This window comes from Arachis stenosperma, chromosome 9, assembly GCF_014773155.1.
Source record: "Arachis stenosperma cultivar V10309 chromosome 9, arast.V10309.gnm1.PFL2, whole genome shotgun sequence".
Lineage (NCBI taxonomy): Eukaryota > Viridiplantae > Streptophyta > Magnoliopsida > Fabales > Fabaceae > Arachis > Arachis stenosperma.
The window spans coordinates 150,887,316-150,904,074 of NC_080385.1; the positions used below are offsets into that span (position 1 = coordinate 150,887,316).

Here is a 16,759-nt window from a genome sequence, read left to right on the forward strand (position 1 = left end):
AAAATGTTTCATTTCTATAAATTGGGAAGAGCAATAATGTCTTCCTATACAAGTGAGAGTATCTATTTATCTATTCTTATTATATAAAAATATTAATTTTTTGTACATTGAATTTAAGTCATATTTTTTTTCTAATGATACTACGTCATCAATTTTGATTATTTGACAAAACTTTAGAAATTAGGTGGTTACTCCAATAAAAATTTTATGATTATTATCATGTGAAGATATTTTATTTTGACTATTGGATGATAAATTATAAAGCTTGATTTTTACATATTATAAAAGTGTTATCTTTATTTAAATGTGGCTAAACAAATAGATCATACTGTGAATGAGTTATAACTCAAATGTCATAGTCTCCTCATACTCATTTAAGAGGTCATGAATTCGAATCTCTCTATTTTTGGTAAAAAAAATAAAACAAATAGTTCACACTTTTTAAACAAGGAAAAAAGACAGATAGGTCACTGACTTTTCAAACTTTTGACAAATACATCCCTGACAAAATTTAAATACAAAAAAGTCCTGACTTTAACAAACGGAGGACAATTTAGTCCTTCCGTCTATTTGCCTCTCATATACCTAACGGAACTGGCTGACGTGGCTGAAACGGTGTACATGTGTCCGTTATGGTGCCACGTTGAAAGGGGAAAAAAGTTCGAAGGACAAATAAGTCCTTGACGTCATTTTACAAATAAAGTTCGAAGGACAAATAGGTCCTTGAGAATTTTTTTTTTCATTATACTTCTATTATGCTTCTATTATGAGAATTTAGTTTATAAAATTAGGCTAATTTTTTTTTTGTATGGAAAAAATATTGGTAAACACGTGGGGTGGATTTTTTTGTTGAAAATGGGAGAATGTAGTGTAATTATAGATGGGTGGATTTTTTTTGTGGGAAGTCAACACGTGGGGGCGTGGTGAACACGTGGCATCATTTTGGCCAACACGTGGGGGCATGTTGAACACATGGCAGCATCTTAGCCAACACGTGGGGCGTGTTGAATAATTTCCACAATACTGTAATACACTTCAAATGTCAATATTCAACCAAAACACCAATTTTCTTTCCATATTAAAAATAATTTCTGATAAAATTATGCTTGTATTTTGAAATCTAGTTAACTTATTTTATTCTACAATTTAAATTATTTGTGTTAAAATTGTAGAAATTGGGCTTGTTATGTTTCTACTCTTTTTCTTAAATTGCATTAGTTTAGTTTTAGTGCATTTGTGTATTATATTAGAATTTGTTAAATTGCATTAGTTCAGTTTTCATCATACCAGTGGCATTAGTTAGCATCAGTTCATTTATGCATCAAGTTAACATTAGTTCATTTGTGCATCATTCATATATTAAGTTAGCATTAGTGCATTTGTATATTATATTAGAACTAGTATTTTTATGCATAATAACATTACGAGAATATATTTTTTTTTAAATTATGGTTCACTTTGTTCTAACAGTATAAATTATGCATGACACAAAAGATTTATAAAATCAAACTACTTTTACAAAAAAATCGTAAGTTGACAAAAGTTTTTGACTAAGAAGACCAAGATATCTACAGATAAAAAATTAAATAATAAGATTTTTAGTTATTATTTTTATATGAAAAAGTCTAATTTTTTATTAGTAATTAATTTTAACATTCGTTATCTAAAATTTAAAATAATTTAATGTGTATAATTTTACATTTAAAATATTTTAATTGTAAAAAAATATCGAATGACATATTTTGATTTGTCAAATTACTAATATAAAATATAATTATATATAGAGTAAAAATAGTAGAGAGAAATATAAAAATGGAGAGAGGTAGATGAGAGAATTTAGGAAATGAGTTTAATAATTTTGAAAAAAAAAATTCTCAAGGACCTATTTGTCCTTCGAACTTTATTTGTAAAATGACGTCAAGGACTTATTTGTCCTTCGAACTTTTTTTCCCTTCCAACGTGGCACCGTAACGGACACCTGGACACCGTTTTAGCCACATCAGCCAGTTCCGTTAGGTGTATGAGAGGCAAATAGACGGAAGGACTAAATTGTCCTCCGTTTGTTAAAGTCAGGGACTTTTCTGTATTTAAATTTTGTCAGGGATGTATTTGTCAAAAGTTTGAAAAGTCAGGGACCTATCTGTCTTTTTTCCTTTAAACAAAGATCATTATAAAAAGATGTTTTTGATATCTTCATTAGAATAGTTACCTAAAAATTAACCAATTAACTTTTAGTAAAATATTAAAAAAATATTAAAACCATAATTCCCAAGCATCATTAATTAATTTATGGGCAAATCACTTAATTAAGCCATGATGAGAAAATTTTTACACAAATCCGCCAAACCAAAATCTGGTTCATGAATCAACCAATGCACGTCTCGAACCAGCTAAATTCGAACTCCATTTACATATAATTCGAATCACCTTGATTCGAATTATACACACGTACATACACTAATTCGAATCAACCGAATTCGAATTACACAGAGTCAGGGTGATTCGAACTACACCGACGCACGCATTTTCAAGTAATTCGAATTTGACTGATTCGAATTATTCATGGTATAATTCGAATTATGCTGTAAAAAAATTATTAAAAAAATTAATAATTTAAAATTAAAAAATATATATTTTATTTCATACATGAAAAAAGCTAACAAAATATTTAATTACGAGACTTCTTTCAAATATTAATGAGCTATCAATTCGAATTCTATACAATACTCTTTTCTCTATTTTTAATAGCTCATGAATATTTTTTAATAAAATTTTTAAATAAATTTATTTAAATTATATGACAAAAAATATTTTATTTTATGCAAAATAATTTTTAAAAAATGGCTTAGAAAATGTTAGGAGTACTATAAAAATTTGTAATGTTCTAGTGACTTAGGTAAATACATGCATGTACTCAAATTTTAAATAAAATACTCTACATAATCAATAATAATTTAGAAATGAAAGAAAATATTTTATTCCAGACAAAATAATTAAAAAATATCTTTTATTCTATACCAAATAATTTAAAAAAAAATGGGTTAAAAGATGTTATGAGTACTATAAAAGTTTGTAATATTCTAGTGATTTAGGTAAATACATGATAAAAATATATTTTCTTTAATTTCTAAATTATTATTGACTATGTAGAGTATTTCTTTAATGTCCTAAGTCATTATGACATTACAAATTTTTATAGTACTCTTAACATCTTTTAAGCCATTTTTTAAATTATTTTGTATAGAATAAATTTTTTTGTGGTATAATTTAAATAAATTTATTAAAAAACATTCATGATAATTTTTTAACAAAATTATTTAAATTATACGGTGAAATATTACATGATTCAAATTACGCATAGAGAAGTTCGAATCACTGATTCAAATTATATGGTAAGCAATTCGAATTCTATATAATACTCTTCTGCCCATTCTTGATAGCTCATGAATATTTTTTAATAAATTTATTAAAATTATACTACAAAAAAATATTTTATTCTATACAAAATAATTTAAAAAATAGCTTAAAAGATGTTAGAAGTACTATAAAAATTTGTAATGTCCGAATGACTCAGGACATTAAAGAAATACTCTATATAGTCACTAATAATTTAGAAATTAAAGAAAAAAATATTCTTATCATGTATTTGTCTAAATCACTAGAATATTACAAACTTTTATAGTACTCATAACATCTTTTAAGCCATTTTTTAAAAATTATTTTGTATGGAATAAAATATATTTTTAATTATTTTGTATGGAATAAAATATTTTCTTTCATTTCTAAATTATTATTGACTATGTAGAGTATTTTATTTAAAATTTGAGTACATGCATGTATTTACCTAAGTCACTAGAACATTACAAATTTTTATAGTATTCCTAACTTTTTTAAGCCATTTTTTTAAATTGTTTTGCATAGAATAAAATATTTTTTGTCGTATAATTTAAATAATTTATTTAAAAAATTTATTAAAAAAATATTCATGAACTATTAAAAATGGATAAAAGAGTATTATATGAAATTCGAATTGATAGCTCATTAATATTTGAAAATAATTAAATATTTTGTTAGCTTTTTTTTAATGTATAAAATAAAAATTATATTTTTTTAATTTTTAAATTATTAATTTTTTAACAGCATAATTCGAATTATACCATGAATAATTCGAATCAGTCAAATTCGAATTACTTGGAAACACGTGCGTGGGTGTAGTTCGAATTACTCTGTGTAATTCGAATCAGGTTGATTCAAATTAGTATGTGTGCGTGTGTGTATAGTTCGAATCAAGGTGATTCGAATTATATGTAAATGGAGTTTGAATTTAGCTGGTTCGAACTACATATAAACTTGCATTGGTTGATTCATGAACCAGATTTTGGTTTGACGGATTTGTGTAAAAATTTTCTCACCTTAGCTTATTTGAGTTTTTTGTCCTTAATTTATTATTCAATAAAAATAGAAAACATTAATTAAATATAATAAACATCTATATTGAAAGTATCATAATAAATTTTAAATTACAAAATATTCAAATTTCATCCTATTTGACCTACTTATATATCGTACATAAGACTTTTACTACTATTACTTTATTTTACAATTCGTTATTTATCTATGAAAAACATTTACACTAATAAATGAAGAGGAGCTTATCTACTTAAAAATGATTCTATTAGATGATTAGGTACAAAATAAAAATATTTATTATATTTTTAAAATAAATTTACGAAAAACGCTCTTATTACTTTTATTATTTATAATTTTTTTAAGTTTTTGTAATACTTTATATATAATTATATTTTAAAATTCTTCTAATTATACTTATTTTAATATGCTATTTAAATAAAAAAAATCAATTTTGATCTTTTTCAATACTATTTTGAGTTTGTATCATTTAAAATATTGTCTGAAAGAGTGAATTTAAAAAAAATATTAACAGATATTTTTGCTTTATACTATTTAAATTATTCTTATTAAAAATAACTTATTCAATATATATATATATATATATATATATATATATATAGAACAATAAATATTCTAAAAAATTTTATTCTTACTATTATAAATGCCATTAAAAATATGTATGCAATAGGAGAAGAAAAATAAGTAGATGTAAAAAAAATCTACAAAAAATATAAAAAAATAAAGTTTGTGTGCTACAACATAAAAATTATTACAAATTCAAATTATAAAAAATTCTATCAAATTCCATCAAATTATACTTATCATAAAATTTTTTTATCAAATTATAAATTAAGGTTAAGTACGATTTTGGTCTCTAACGTAGAGGTTGGAAATTTATTTCATTTCCAACCTTTTTTTTGCTATAAAATGGTCCTTAAGGTTTCAGTTTGTTTTAAAATCGTCTTATTTACCAAATTTTTTATTTTTATTACCAAATTACTCCAACTAAAAAAATTATAAAATAAAAAGGAAAAAAAAGAAAGGGACGGGGGAGAAAGAGAATCCGTAAGGGGGAGGGTGTTGTTTCCAGAGAAGAGGGGGAAGGGGGAAGAGGCTCCACGCCGCCGCAACCGCTCCTCGCCGCTGCCGCTATTCCTTTCTTCCTCAGCACATACACTAATGGCAAGAGAGGAGAGAGCAGAGGGAGAGAAAGAGAAGAGAGGAACGAAGCCCTCCACAGAGCCGCCGACCACCACAGCGCCCTCCTCGTGGCGATTTGTAGTCCGCCAACACCGCATCGCTGTTCACCGCCGCAGCCCCTCATCCCAACCACCGCCGCAACCCTTTCCCTTTGTTTCAATTATTATTCCTTTTTTCTTTAATTTTTCAGATTTAAAGGATTCCATTGTTGTTGTTGTTGATGCTTCTTGTTACTTCTGTTTATTCTTTTTATTCCATTGTTGTTGTTGATGTTTTGGTTGCTTCTACCTACTTTTGTTTTTGCTTCTGCCTTCTGCTTCTGGTTCTTTTTTGTTGTCGCTCTGATTTTATTATTTATTGTTATTGTTGTTGTTATTCTGCTGATTGTTGTTGTTTGATTGGTGTTATTCTACTTTTGGTTTCTGCTTTTGCCTGCTTCTATTTCTGCGTTTGCGCTCCTGCTTCTGCTTAATGTTGAGGAAGAAGATGGGAGGGATGGATATTTTCGTCCGAAGGACGATTTTAAAAGTAAGGTAAACCTTTGGGACCATTTTGTAACGAAAAAAAAGCCGGGGACGAAATAAATTTTCGACCTCTACGTTAGGGACTAAAATCGTACTTAACCCTTATAAATTACTAACTCAATAATATTACATATTCAAAATTAAATTAAAGGTTGCAAATCAAAGTACTACAATAATTTTTGTGCTATTTGATAAAAAAATAAAAAAAATTATTGGGCACAACTGCCTTTAATCTAATTACACTCCAAGTCACCAATGTCACTAAAACATCATTTCAATTGAAGAATTTATACAACCTCACACTTATATTAGAAATTAACGTAAATGATTTTAACTTTAAAAAATACTCTCAACTGTTATCAAAATATTTGTCCTAACAAAAAATAATGAAACTCGACCCACTATTACAACAAATCTAACAAGTAATATTACAAAAATTTTATTTATTTAAAATATCATTTATATTGCTTATTTACATTCTTCATTGATTATTACGTAGTTAATTTTACTGATATAATAATATGTGTTTCGATAAATATGTAAAACTATTTTATACTAATAATGCATTAAATTGAATTCTTAAAAAAAATTTAATTTTAATATACTATTAATATAAAATAAAAATTTATATACAATTATTTTTATATAAAGTTAATAATTTAATATATTTAACTTAAATTATTTTACACTTGTACTCTCAATTCATGAAAATTCATAAAAAAAATCTAGAAAATTAATTCTATATGCAACTAAGCAACTAATTTTTCAAAATAATTCTTCTTTTTCTCTTGATCTAAATTACTATCACTTCCATCTCTCTAGAGTGGAGAAGCTAAAGGATTATTTTTAATAATTCTAGATATTTTTTTTAGTTTTGAATTATTTTAAATAATTTTGAACGATTATTTTTTTAGGTATTCTAATGTATTATTTTTATAGGTTTTAGATGTTTTTTTCAGGTTTTAGATGTTTTTTCCTTTTTAAATTTTAGTGAATTCTTTTTAATAGTTTTAGATATTTTTTGTTTCAGATTTTTTTTATTATGTTTTAAATATATTTTTTATAATAATTTTAGATATTTTTATTATATTTTTTATTTTTATTTTAAGAGTTTTTTAAAATTAATTTTAAATAATAATTTGAATTTGTTTGCAGCCCAATTGTCCAATTAATAGTTGGCTACTTGGCTGTTTTGAGCAGGATTGTAAAAAGAAAAACTTTTCTAGCACAAAAGATATAATATTTGAGATACACGGCATAATTGTGAGAAGACCAATGACCAAAACCGATCTGGAGAAGCTTCCTTCACTGCTTCATCACACAAACAAAAACACACACTCTTTTCGCTGCTCCTTCCATGTTCCATCGCGATCAATCTTCTCTCTATCTCCATCGATGCTGCTTCCTGCTATCTTCCATAAGGTTTGACCACACAACAACATCAATCTCATTCATCACTTTGCTTCTTTCAAATTCTTGCTTGATCTGTTCTCTGCAAATTTCAGCATATTTCTAGGGTTAGGGTTTCTCCGTTTTTACTGAGATCTAATTCGGGATTACTAAAATTCGACCAAAAGGGTATTTAGGGTTTGTTTCTGTTTACTCAATTAAACGATGCAACAACAAGAACAAGAGCAACCACAGCAACAGCAACAACAACCACCACTCAGAAGACGCGAGGAAGAGCATGCTTCGCTGTCTCCATCTACGAAGCTGCGCTCTCAGAACCATCTCGAAGCGGGTCCCGACCCTTACCGGAGGACCCGCCCTGAGGGCTCAGACCGATCACCGGTTGTCCCGCAGAGGAATTTGAGCCCACTGAAGGTTGATGGAGTGAGAAGGGTTGGTTCTGGAAATAAAGGGGTTAGTGATGGTTTTGAAGGAAAGGATTATGATTGGCATTCGGGTTGTCGAAGGAGTGGCCAGCCCCGGTCAAGGTCCCCACCTGTTGAACTAGTCAGGAAAAGGGCACATTTTGATGATGGGACTGGGCATGGGAACTGTTCACCACCGCCTGTGGGGTTGAGACCAAGATATGAGCTGTCACAGACCATGGATTGCTGTGTTGATGATGAAAATCTGGATGCAAAGCGAGTTTATGGTGATAGAGAGAAAGAATTCATTGATAGCAGGTTTGGTGGTGGGCATGGTATAGTGGATCACAAGTTTGTGATGCGTGAAAATGAGGCAGGAGGTTCGTATAGGTCAATTGCGGATATGGGTTTAGCTCCAAGGTATGAAGAAACTGACATGGGTGTAGCTCCACGGTATGAAGAAAATGACGGGCACTTGCCCCCACAGTCTAGGAGTGTTCCTATGGCTAGGTTTGACCATGAAAGGCCACAACGAAGAGACCCTCTACCTATGGATAAGACACACATTGCAGCATCCCACAATGAGGCTGAGAAAACTATGTATCATGCAAGGGGTGTCTCATATTATGCAGTTTCTCCCCCTTATACGAAGGATTTTGCAGGCACTTCTCACATCCGTGGTTATGGAAACTCCTCCATAGAAATGTCAAGGAGTGATTTTCTACGTTCACGTGGTAATGGAGTTTATTTGCGTACATCTTATGATGTGCCAAGGAGCAGTGGAAAACTAGCAGAACCTGTAGGATTTAATGGACATGGGCAAAGGCCATCGGTACACACTAGTAGAGATCCTGAAATTGGGCAGAGGAGTATGATGTGCCACCAACAGTGTGAGTTTAGTCCTGCTAGGGCTGAGCATGCGGATTTTATTAATTCTAAATTACAGGTTAATTCAGCACAGGATGAGCGTGTATATCAGTATGATGATATACCTAGAAGAGTAGCTCCTCATGGTCGAGTAGACTATGAGCAACCATTAATGGATTATGATAATAGGGAGTTATCCGGACCTTATATCTCACATCCAGATTTAGATAGAACTGAAAAGAGTGAAGATTCTTATGGCTATCAAAGGAGGGTTGTTTTACATGACCACCCTCCATTACAAAGGCCAAGGTATTCTGACTATCATGATATGAGAAGAACATCAAATGCACCGACACAAGGTGAGACCTATTCACATTCTGGGTATAGTTATCCTGAAATTGGAAAGAGAATACCACAAGATCATAAAGTTTCATATCTGGGTGCGCCAGAGGTTGATCGATTATCAAATCCGAGATCAGAATTTGAATCTCGAAGAGATGGAGGTTCAGGACTTCATCAAGAAAGGTTTCACAGTCCTCCTTTGTCTATGCCTAATTCTGGAACCTACAGACAAGCTGTCAGAGTGCAAGAAATGAGACAGGATTTTGGCAATCATGGCCATCCAGATAGATTTTTGAAAAGAAAATACAATGCTAATGATGAAGCTGATGTGCATGATTTTAGAAGAATAAGATCAAGTAAATGGGATGGAGCCGAAGAATTTCAAGATTTATATGAAAGTGAAGAGTGGGTAGATGATGAAGATATGGATATGACGTATTCATCTGGTGATATTGGATCCAACCATAACATGTATGTGAAGTATAAGAGTAAGTACAATGAGTTGGAGTATGATGATTTTCCATCTGATGACTGGATATTACCTCAAGAGTCTATGGGACATGTACAAAGACATTCGATTCGGTATCAGAAGTATTCCAGTCAAAATATAAAGCATCATCCAAGGGCTAGTACTGCAAGCTGGTATAAATCCCAGCAACATTCTAAAAGAAATGCAATTCATAAGCAACCTAAAGTTTGGAAAAAGTATCATGGTTACGATGAAAGTAAGCATACAACTAATGATGAATCATCTGAAGATTGGGTTTGTGCCACAGAATCTGAACCAACTGAGGGCTCTGAGGAGTTTGAACAAATGGTTCATGAGGCTTTCTTAATGTTCTCCAAGAGGTTGAATCTGAACTCATCTGTCTATAGAAGGTACCGGGATCAAGGAAAAGCTGGTAGTTTGTACTGCATTGTATGTGGCAGAAGGTCTGTTTTCTTTTCTATGATGCTCTTTTATGAAATTGAGCACTTCTGTTCACATATTGAATTAGGAGTTCCCTAGTATTTAACTTACAGATTGAGTCAACTACATGTGTTATTATTCCTGGGATCATGTTTTAGGTTCTACAGCTCCGGAAATATAACACGTTGATATGAGCAGTTGTTATTGCTTTGTTAAGGTGGATGCCGTGATGGGTTGATATCACTGTGCCTGTGCAAATAGGATCAAACATATGGTTAAGTGGTCTGCGGATGAACATGAATCGCAAAGCTAGGATAAGTGTTGTCTATTCTTTTGAATGGTGGTGAAAGTTACATTTAATTTTGCTGGTTTTGCATGGTTTCAAAGTTGGGTTAGAACTTTAGTTAACCTTATGTTCGTATAAATGTAAATTTTTAGCTAGTTGATTTAGCCTTTGGGTACTTAAAAAATTGGAGCCTAATTGTATTCAGGAAGAACGGTTAGACAGCTAGTATAATTTGAGACAGGAAAGATTTTATAGCTTTTGATTGTGAGATGGTAGATGAATTTTAAGTTGTTGATTTAAGGTTGACAACCACCAAACGGATTGCTACTTGCTTGGCCATGGCTTGACATAGTGATGATAATAGAGTACTGTTATCTCAAAATTGCCCAGACTACTGAGGGATCTTGGTTGTAAAAACTGATTTTCCAGTTACAAGTATGGCTGTAATTTTGGGTTTTAAGATTATTACTGGGAGGGGTGAATATTTGAATATGTGCTGCTTTCCACTGAAATTAAGAATAACATGAATTAAATAAAATAGCTGGGTTATTTAATCAATTTTTCTCCTGTTTGAGGGTATTCATGGCTGACATAGCCAAGTTCCTTAGGGTATGTTTGAGAGAGAACATTAAAATCAGGGGAGAGGCAGGGAGTGGTAAGAATGGTTCTCCAAAACCTGTGTTTGGGAGTGTCCTGTTAGTATTGAAGGCAAGGGTCAGTGAGGGACATGGCTTGGCTTAGCCATCGTAACAGTTAAATTTTGAGTTCACCCGAGTTGGATAGTCAATAAGAGAGGTTATATTTTACTTTCTCACATTTTATCTCTTTTAGGAAGGGATAATATTGGAAGATAAAGTTTATACTCCTTTCCATTATTCCATTCTTTTACATTAAAGACTTCCAAACATCAGAGTGGCTCTCTTCTAACCATTATATTCCGCACATCACTATTCCAAAATTTATTTTTTCATATAAGTATTTTTCTATTCCATTATTAACCCTTCCATTCCATCATCTTTTACTCCCAAGTATAACCTTAGGAACTCCTGAGAGGTCAATGACAACAAGTTAGTGGCTATGTGGCTGTTATTGATTTGATAAATAGATTAGGAAGTAGACCAGAAGGTTACTCACAAGCTGTTTCATGTACATTGATGCATATAAAGTAAAGTTTGGGTCTTTCTGATGTCGGAGAGTATAACATTCACAGAATTATTTATATTTTTTCTGATTAGCTTCAGTCATTTATCTTGAAGATTTGCCAGTAATGTTTGGGTCTTTCAATTTAGTTTTCTGTCATTGCATCAGGCAATTTTGTTAGTTACATTGTAATTAGAACATTGGGTTGCTATTAAATTTCCCGGTAGTCTATTATTTGGACCATTGAACAGTTCATAATATACTAATTAGACTAAAGTTTTGTTAAGTTTTTTTTTTTTTTTTTTTTTTTTAAAAGATGAAGTATAATTTCCATTATATAATTCTAACTTCTTTATTTGTACCCTTTATTTGCCTCATGATACAGCTCCTCGAAGGAGTTCATGGACACTCAACGCCTAGTTACCCATGCTTTTATGTCCCATAAGGTTGGGCTTAGAACAAAGCATTTGGGTCTTCACAGAGCAATTTGTGTTCTGATGGGATGGGATACTATTGTTCCTCAAGATACAGTGACTTGGGTTCCCCAGATATTGCCTCATTCAGAAGCTATGGCTCAAAAGGAGGATTTGATTATCTGGCCTCCAATTACTATCATCCATAACATATCAATGTATGATGACAATCCACAGAACTGGAAGGTTGTGAGCATGGAAACGATTGAATCTTTCCTAAGAGGTGGGTTTGTTTTTTGATGTTGTTTATCTTGGATGGTAAAAACATAATATGTAGAAAACTGTTAGTGAAGTGCACACGCTGGTTTAAAACTCAATTCAGGTAAGAGGTGATTTGTGATGATTTGATACTGTGCAACAAGAACTTTAAAACTTGAATATAACTTGATTTATGTTTTAGTGTATTTACAAGAATCATCCATTTGAATATGCAGGTTTAGCATGATAAATGTAAATTTATTCCACTTGAAACTTGTATTCCTAATTGGCATCTGATCATTGTATGTTGTCTTGGGAAAACTGCCCTTTTTCTTTTCTTTTAATTTCAAAATTTGCAGGTAAAGGCTTTGTAAGGGGAAGAATCAAATTATGCCTAGGGAAGCCTGCGGATCAAAGCGTTATCTTGGTGAAATTCCTCGGTACCTTTGGTGGTCTGGGAGATGCAGAGAGGCTTCACAGATATCTTTCTGACAATAATCATGGCAGGACTGAATTTGAGAGAGTAAAATCTGAAGGCATCAAAAGCTGCAACATCAAAGAAACACGTGAAGGAGACAGAGTGGAGAAGATTCTTTATGGTTATGTTGGAATTGCAGAGGATTTGGACAAACTAGATTTCAATAGTAAGAAATGGAGTATGGTAAAGAGCAGGAAGGAGATAGAGGACCTGGACAATGCTCCTGTTAAACCTGACGAGAGGCGATAGTCACAGCATACGATTGAAGAACCTTTCAGGAATTTCAGGGACCCCCTGGTGCTATGAATGAATTCAATTTTAAGTGCATATTTGTATTTTAGCTGTGCATGTTAATAGTTCATATATGGGTATAACTGGAATTCCAATGAATAGTCCTAAGATATCTGTTTCTTGTTTGAGTATTTGGACTGTATCTGACTGAAAGCTGATGTAGGAGAGTTGAACATAGGATGCCATATTCAAATGAGGTGCAGGAGATTTAATCATTAAGTTATGGGCTTAACTTTGAATCAAGCTATTTGTTAAATGAATGTTTGATGTTAAGAAAATAGTATATAAGGTCAATAAAATGTATCCATTTATTTGCAACCCATTGGCCAGCGGTAGATTCTTAGCAGATTTTTAAATGGAGTTTAGATTCACGACGGATTAGTTCTTGATTTGTCGGGTTAGGGAATACCGTGAGAAATTAAAAAAAAAAATTGTATCCATTTATTTGCAATATGAAGTGGATAAATTTAGGAATCTGTTTAGGTTAGTATTTTTGAGTAAAATAGGGAGAAAAAAAGCTTTCTTTTCTTCTCTAATATACTTATTTTATATATTTTTCTTATCATCTCATGTCTCCATTATAATATATTAAATGAAGAAAGACAAAAAAAAAAAAAATTAAATGAAGAATGTAAATTATATTTGATATAAGAAAACAAATGTTAAGATATAACTTAACTTATTTTACATGTCTAGACAATTTTCTATGTATTACTGGCAAACGGATTAGCCCGCCTCATTCTGCCAAAAGTCCACCAGTTGATGGGATGGCTGTTCTGCCTCACTTAGTGAAACGGTATCGAATTCCTCTTCTATCCTATCTAACGGCTGATTGGTGGGTTAAGCCTACTAATTCTCTTTTTTTTTATTAATTTATTTTTTTATTAATAAAATATTAAATATTAAACAATATATATAATTTTACAATCATTTCAATAAATTTATAATTTCTAAAAATATAAAAAATATTTTTAAATTCATAAATATTAAAGTCTTTATAATTCTAAATATGTGATAAACATAATCAGCAACTAAATTTTTTAAAACAAAATAATAAAATCAACGTTATAAAAAATAAAACAAACATTGGCTAAAACATGTAATTAAATATTCTCAAATCTCTAATCAATCAAACATAAAACATAATCCAAATTATAAATTAAAGCATTTTCAATTAAAAAAAAAGACGAGCTTGCCGGGAAAGTCCACCCCGTCCCGTCAAAGTTCGCAGATTAGGCGGTGCGAGTTAGACGGACTTTTTTAATTATGACAGTTTCAACCCGGCGAGTTTCGGGTCTGTTTGCCACCCTTAATTATAAGCTAGTAACATCTAATGACCTTTGCTAGCATTATCTCTTAATTAATAATAAATTTAATATTATTATTAGATTATTTTTTAAGAAAAAAACTATCATATTATTTAGTTGTCATTAATTCTATTCATTACAATGTTATTCTATTTTTATATATTTTACACTATAGATCAAAGAACCTATGCATTTTTTAATTTTTAGGATGAAATTAAAAGTTGTGAAATCATTTAATATTCAATGATATTAAGAATAACTATTGTGAAAATGTTTGGACTTATGAAAACCAAATAGAAGAAAAATAACGACTTTTTGTTATACTCTATCAAAAAGATCTACTTAAACAAATACTTCAATATATATACTAAATAGTAAATACAATAACAAAGTCATGTCCCACTAAGTGGAGTCGGCTACATGAATCAAACGACGCCATTGTGTTCTGTCATGTATCATGTCTACAGAAAAAATATTTATATGTAGATCTCGTTTGACCACCTCCTGGATGGTCTTCTTAGGTCTTCCTCTGTCTTTCGCCCTTTGTCCATCTTCCATCTCATCCACCCTCCTGACTGGATGTTCTATCGATCTTCTTCTCACATGTCCAAACCATCTGAGACGCGATTCAACCATCTTTTCCACAATAGGTGCTACTCCAACTCTCTCCCTTATATCTTCATTCCTTATTTTATCCAATCGTGTATGACCACTCATCTATCTCAACATCTTCATCTCTGCCACACTCAGCTTATGTTCGTGCTCCCCTTTAGCCGCCCAACACTCCGTACCATACAGCATAGCCGGTCTTATAGCGGTGCGATAGAATTTACCTTTAAGTTTTAAAGGCATTTTTTTGTCGTATACTCGCATATAAAATCAGATGCACTCCGCCATTTTGACCAACCTGTTTGGATCCTATGATTTACATCCTATTCAATCTCTCTATTATCCTGTATGATGCACCCAAGATACTTAAAATTTTTAACTTTTCGTAGGATGTTTTCTTCAATCTTCACCTCTATATTGGGGTTTTTCCTTCTCAGACTAAACTTACATTCCATATATTCCGTCTTGCTACGGCTTATGCGCAGACCATACACTTCTAAAGCTTCTCTCCATAACTCCAACTTCTTATTTAGGTCTTCCCTTGACTCTCCCATAAGGACGATATCATCGGCAAAAAACATGCACCATGGCACAGGCTCTTGGATGTGCTCTGTGAGTACTTCCAAGACTAATGTGAAAAGGTATGGACTTAAGGATGATCCCTGGTGTAATCCTATGCCAATAGAAAATTCCTCTGTCACAACCTTGAGTTTTCACACTAGTTGTGACCCCATCATACATGTCTTTAATTGTCCGAATATATGCAATCCTTACTCTCTTCTTTTCTAAAACCTTCCATAAGACCTCCCTTGGTACCATATCATACGCTTTTTCCAAATCAATAAACACCATATGTAGATCCTTTTTATTACTACGATACCTTTCCATCATCCTTCTTAATAGGTATATCGCTTCAATAGTAGATCTTCCTGGCATAAATCCAAATTGGTTCTCTGTTACTTGTGTCTCTTTTCTCGACCTCCGTTCTATCACCCTTTCCCATAACTTCACAGTATGACTCATAAGCTTAATCCCTCTATAGTTTTCGCAATTTTGTATATCCCCCTTATTCTTGTAGATAGGTACCAAGGTGCTTTCTCCACTCATCAGGCATATTCTTTGACCTTAAAATCTCATTAAAAAACTTGGTTAACCAGTTGATGTCTTTTTCTCCATGACCCTTCCAAACCTCAATCGGGATATTATCAGGTCCTACTGCCCTGCCATTTTTCATCTGCTTTAGAGCCTCTTTTACCTCGAAGTCTCGAATCCTTCGATAGTAGTCAAAATTTATAGAATTTATCATACTATAGAATTTATTATGATACAATTCTGTTTTAGGAAGGATTCTACTTAAACAAATACTTCAATATACGGATAATTTTACTAATTTCATCTGCACGAATGGTTACCATGAGTATTTCTTAATTTAATTCTAGAAGAGAAAAATGATGCCTATTAACTGAATATATATATTCAGTTAATAGGAATAGGATGAGTAGAATCCATAAAAAATACATATCGAAAAAAGTGATCCATTGAGTCATAGAAAAGGAGGTTCATGGCCAAGGGTAAAGATATTCGAGTAAGGGTTATTTTGGAATGTACCTGTTGTGCTCAAAAGAGTGTATTTTGTATATACAATAATCTAAATTTCCTTAACATTTTGCGATTCTGATGTCAAATCATACTATATTTCTGTAAAAAAAAATGGTCGATTTAAAAAATAAAATACTAATTATATATATATACAATATAATACAATGATAATAATATCATGAATTAGTTGTCTAAAAAATTTTGTACAAAAAGGGTATAGCATAAGTTTTCTGTATATTTTGCAGGTCTGAATCTAGTTGGATCTAATTTGGAAGGATAATAAAGATCAAACTGAAGATGTGGAGCAATAT

At 31.3% G+C, this 16,759-nt stretch overlaps 1 protein-coding gene across 2 annotated transcripts; it reads left to right on the top strand.

The window, feature by feature from the left end:
* The first annotated feature begins 7,373 nt into the window (after positions 1–7,373).
* Positions 7,374–13,354, top strand: LOC130948488 (uncharacterized). Of its 2 annotated transcripts, XM_057877237.1 has the most exons (4): positions 7,374–7,556; positions 7,712–10,090; positions 11,879–12,189; positions 12,524–13,354. In XM_057877237.1, exons 2-4 carry the CDS (start codon positions 7,749–7,751, stop codon positions 12,889–12,891), a joined length of 3,021 nt encoding a protein of 1,006 aa, XP_057733220.1. In that variant the 5' UTR covers positions 7,374–7,556; positions 7,712–7,748; the 3' UTR covers positions 12,892–13,354. The 2 variants fall into 2 exon arrangements, with proteins under 2 accessions (XP_057733220.1, XP_057733219.1); XM_057877236.1 differs by having other exon boundaries at positions 7,374–10,090; positions 12,524–13,353.
* The last annotated feature ends 3,405 nt before the right edge of the window (positions 13,355–16,759 follow it).

Coding starts and splice junctions, on each gene's coding strand:
- LOC130948488 (XM_057877237.1), top strand. CDS start 7,749: ATGCAACAACAAGAACAAGAGCAACCACAGCAACAGCAACAACAACCA. Junction 10,091..11,878: donor TGCATTGTATGTGGCAGAAG/GTCTGTTTTCTT, acceptor CTCATGATACAG/CTCCTCGAAGGAGTTCATGG. Junction 12,190..12,523: donor GATTGAATCTTTCCTAAGAG/GTGGGTTTGTTT, acceptor CAAAATTTGCAG/GTAAAGGCTTTGTAAGGGGA.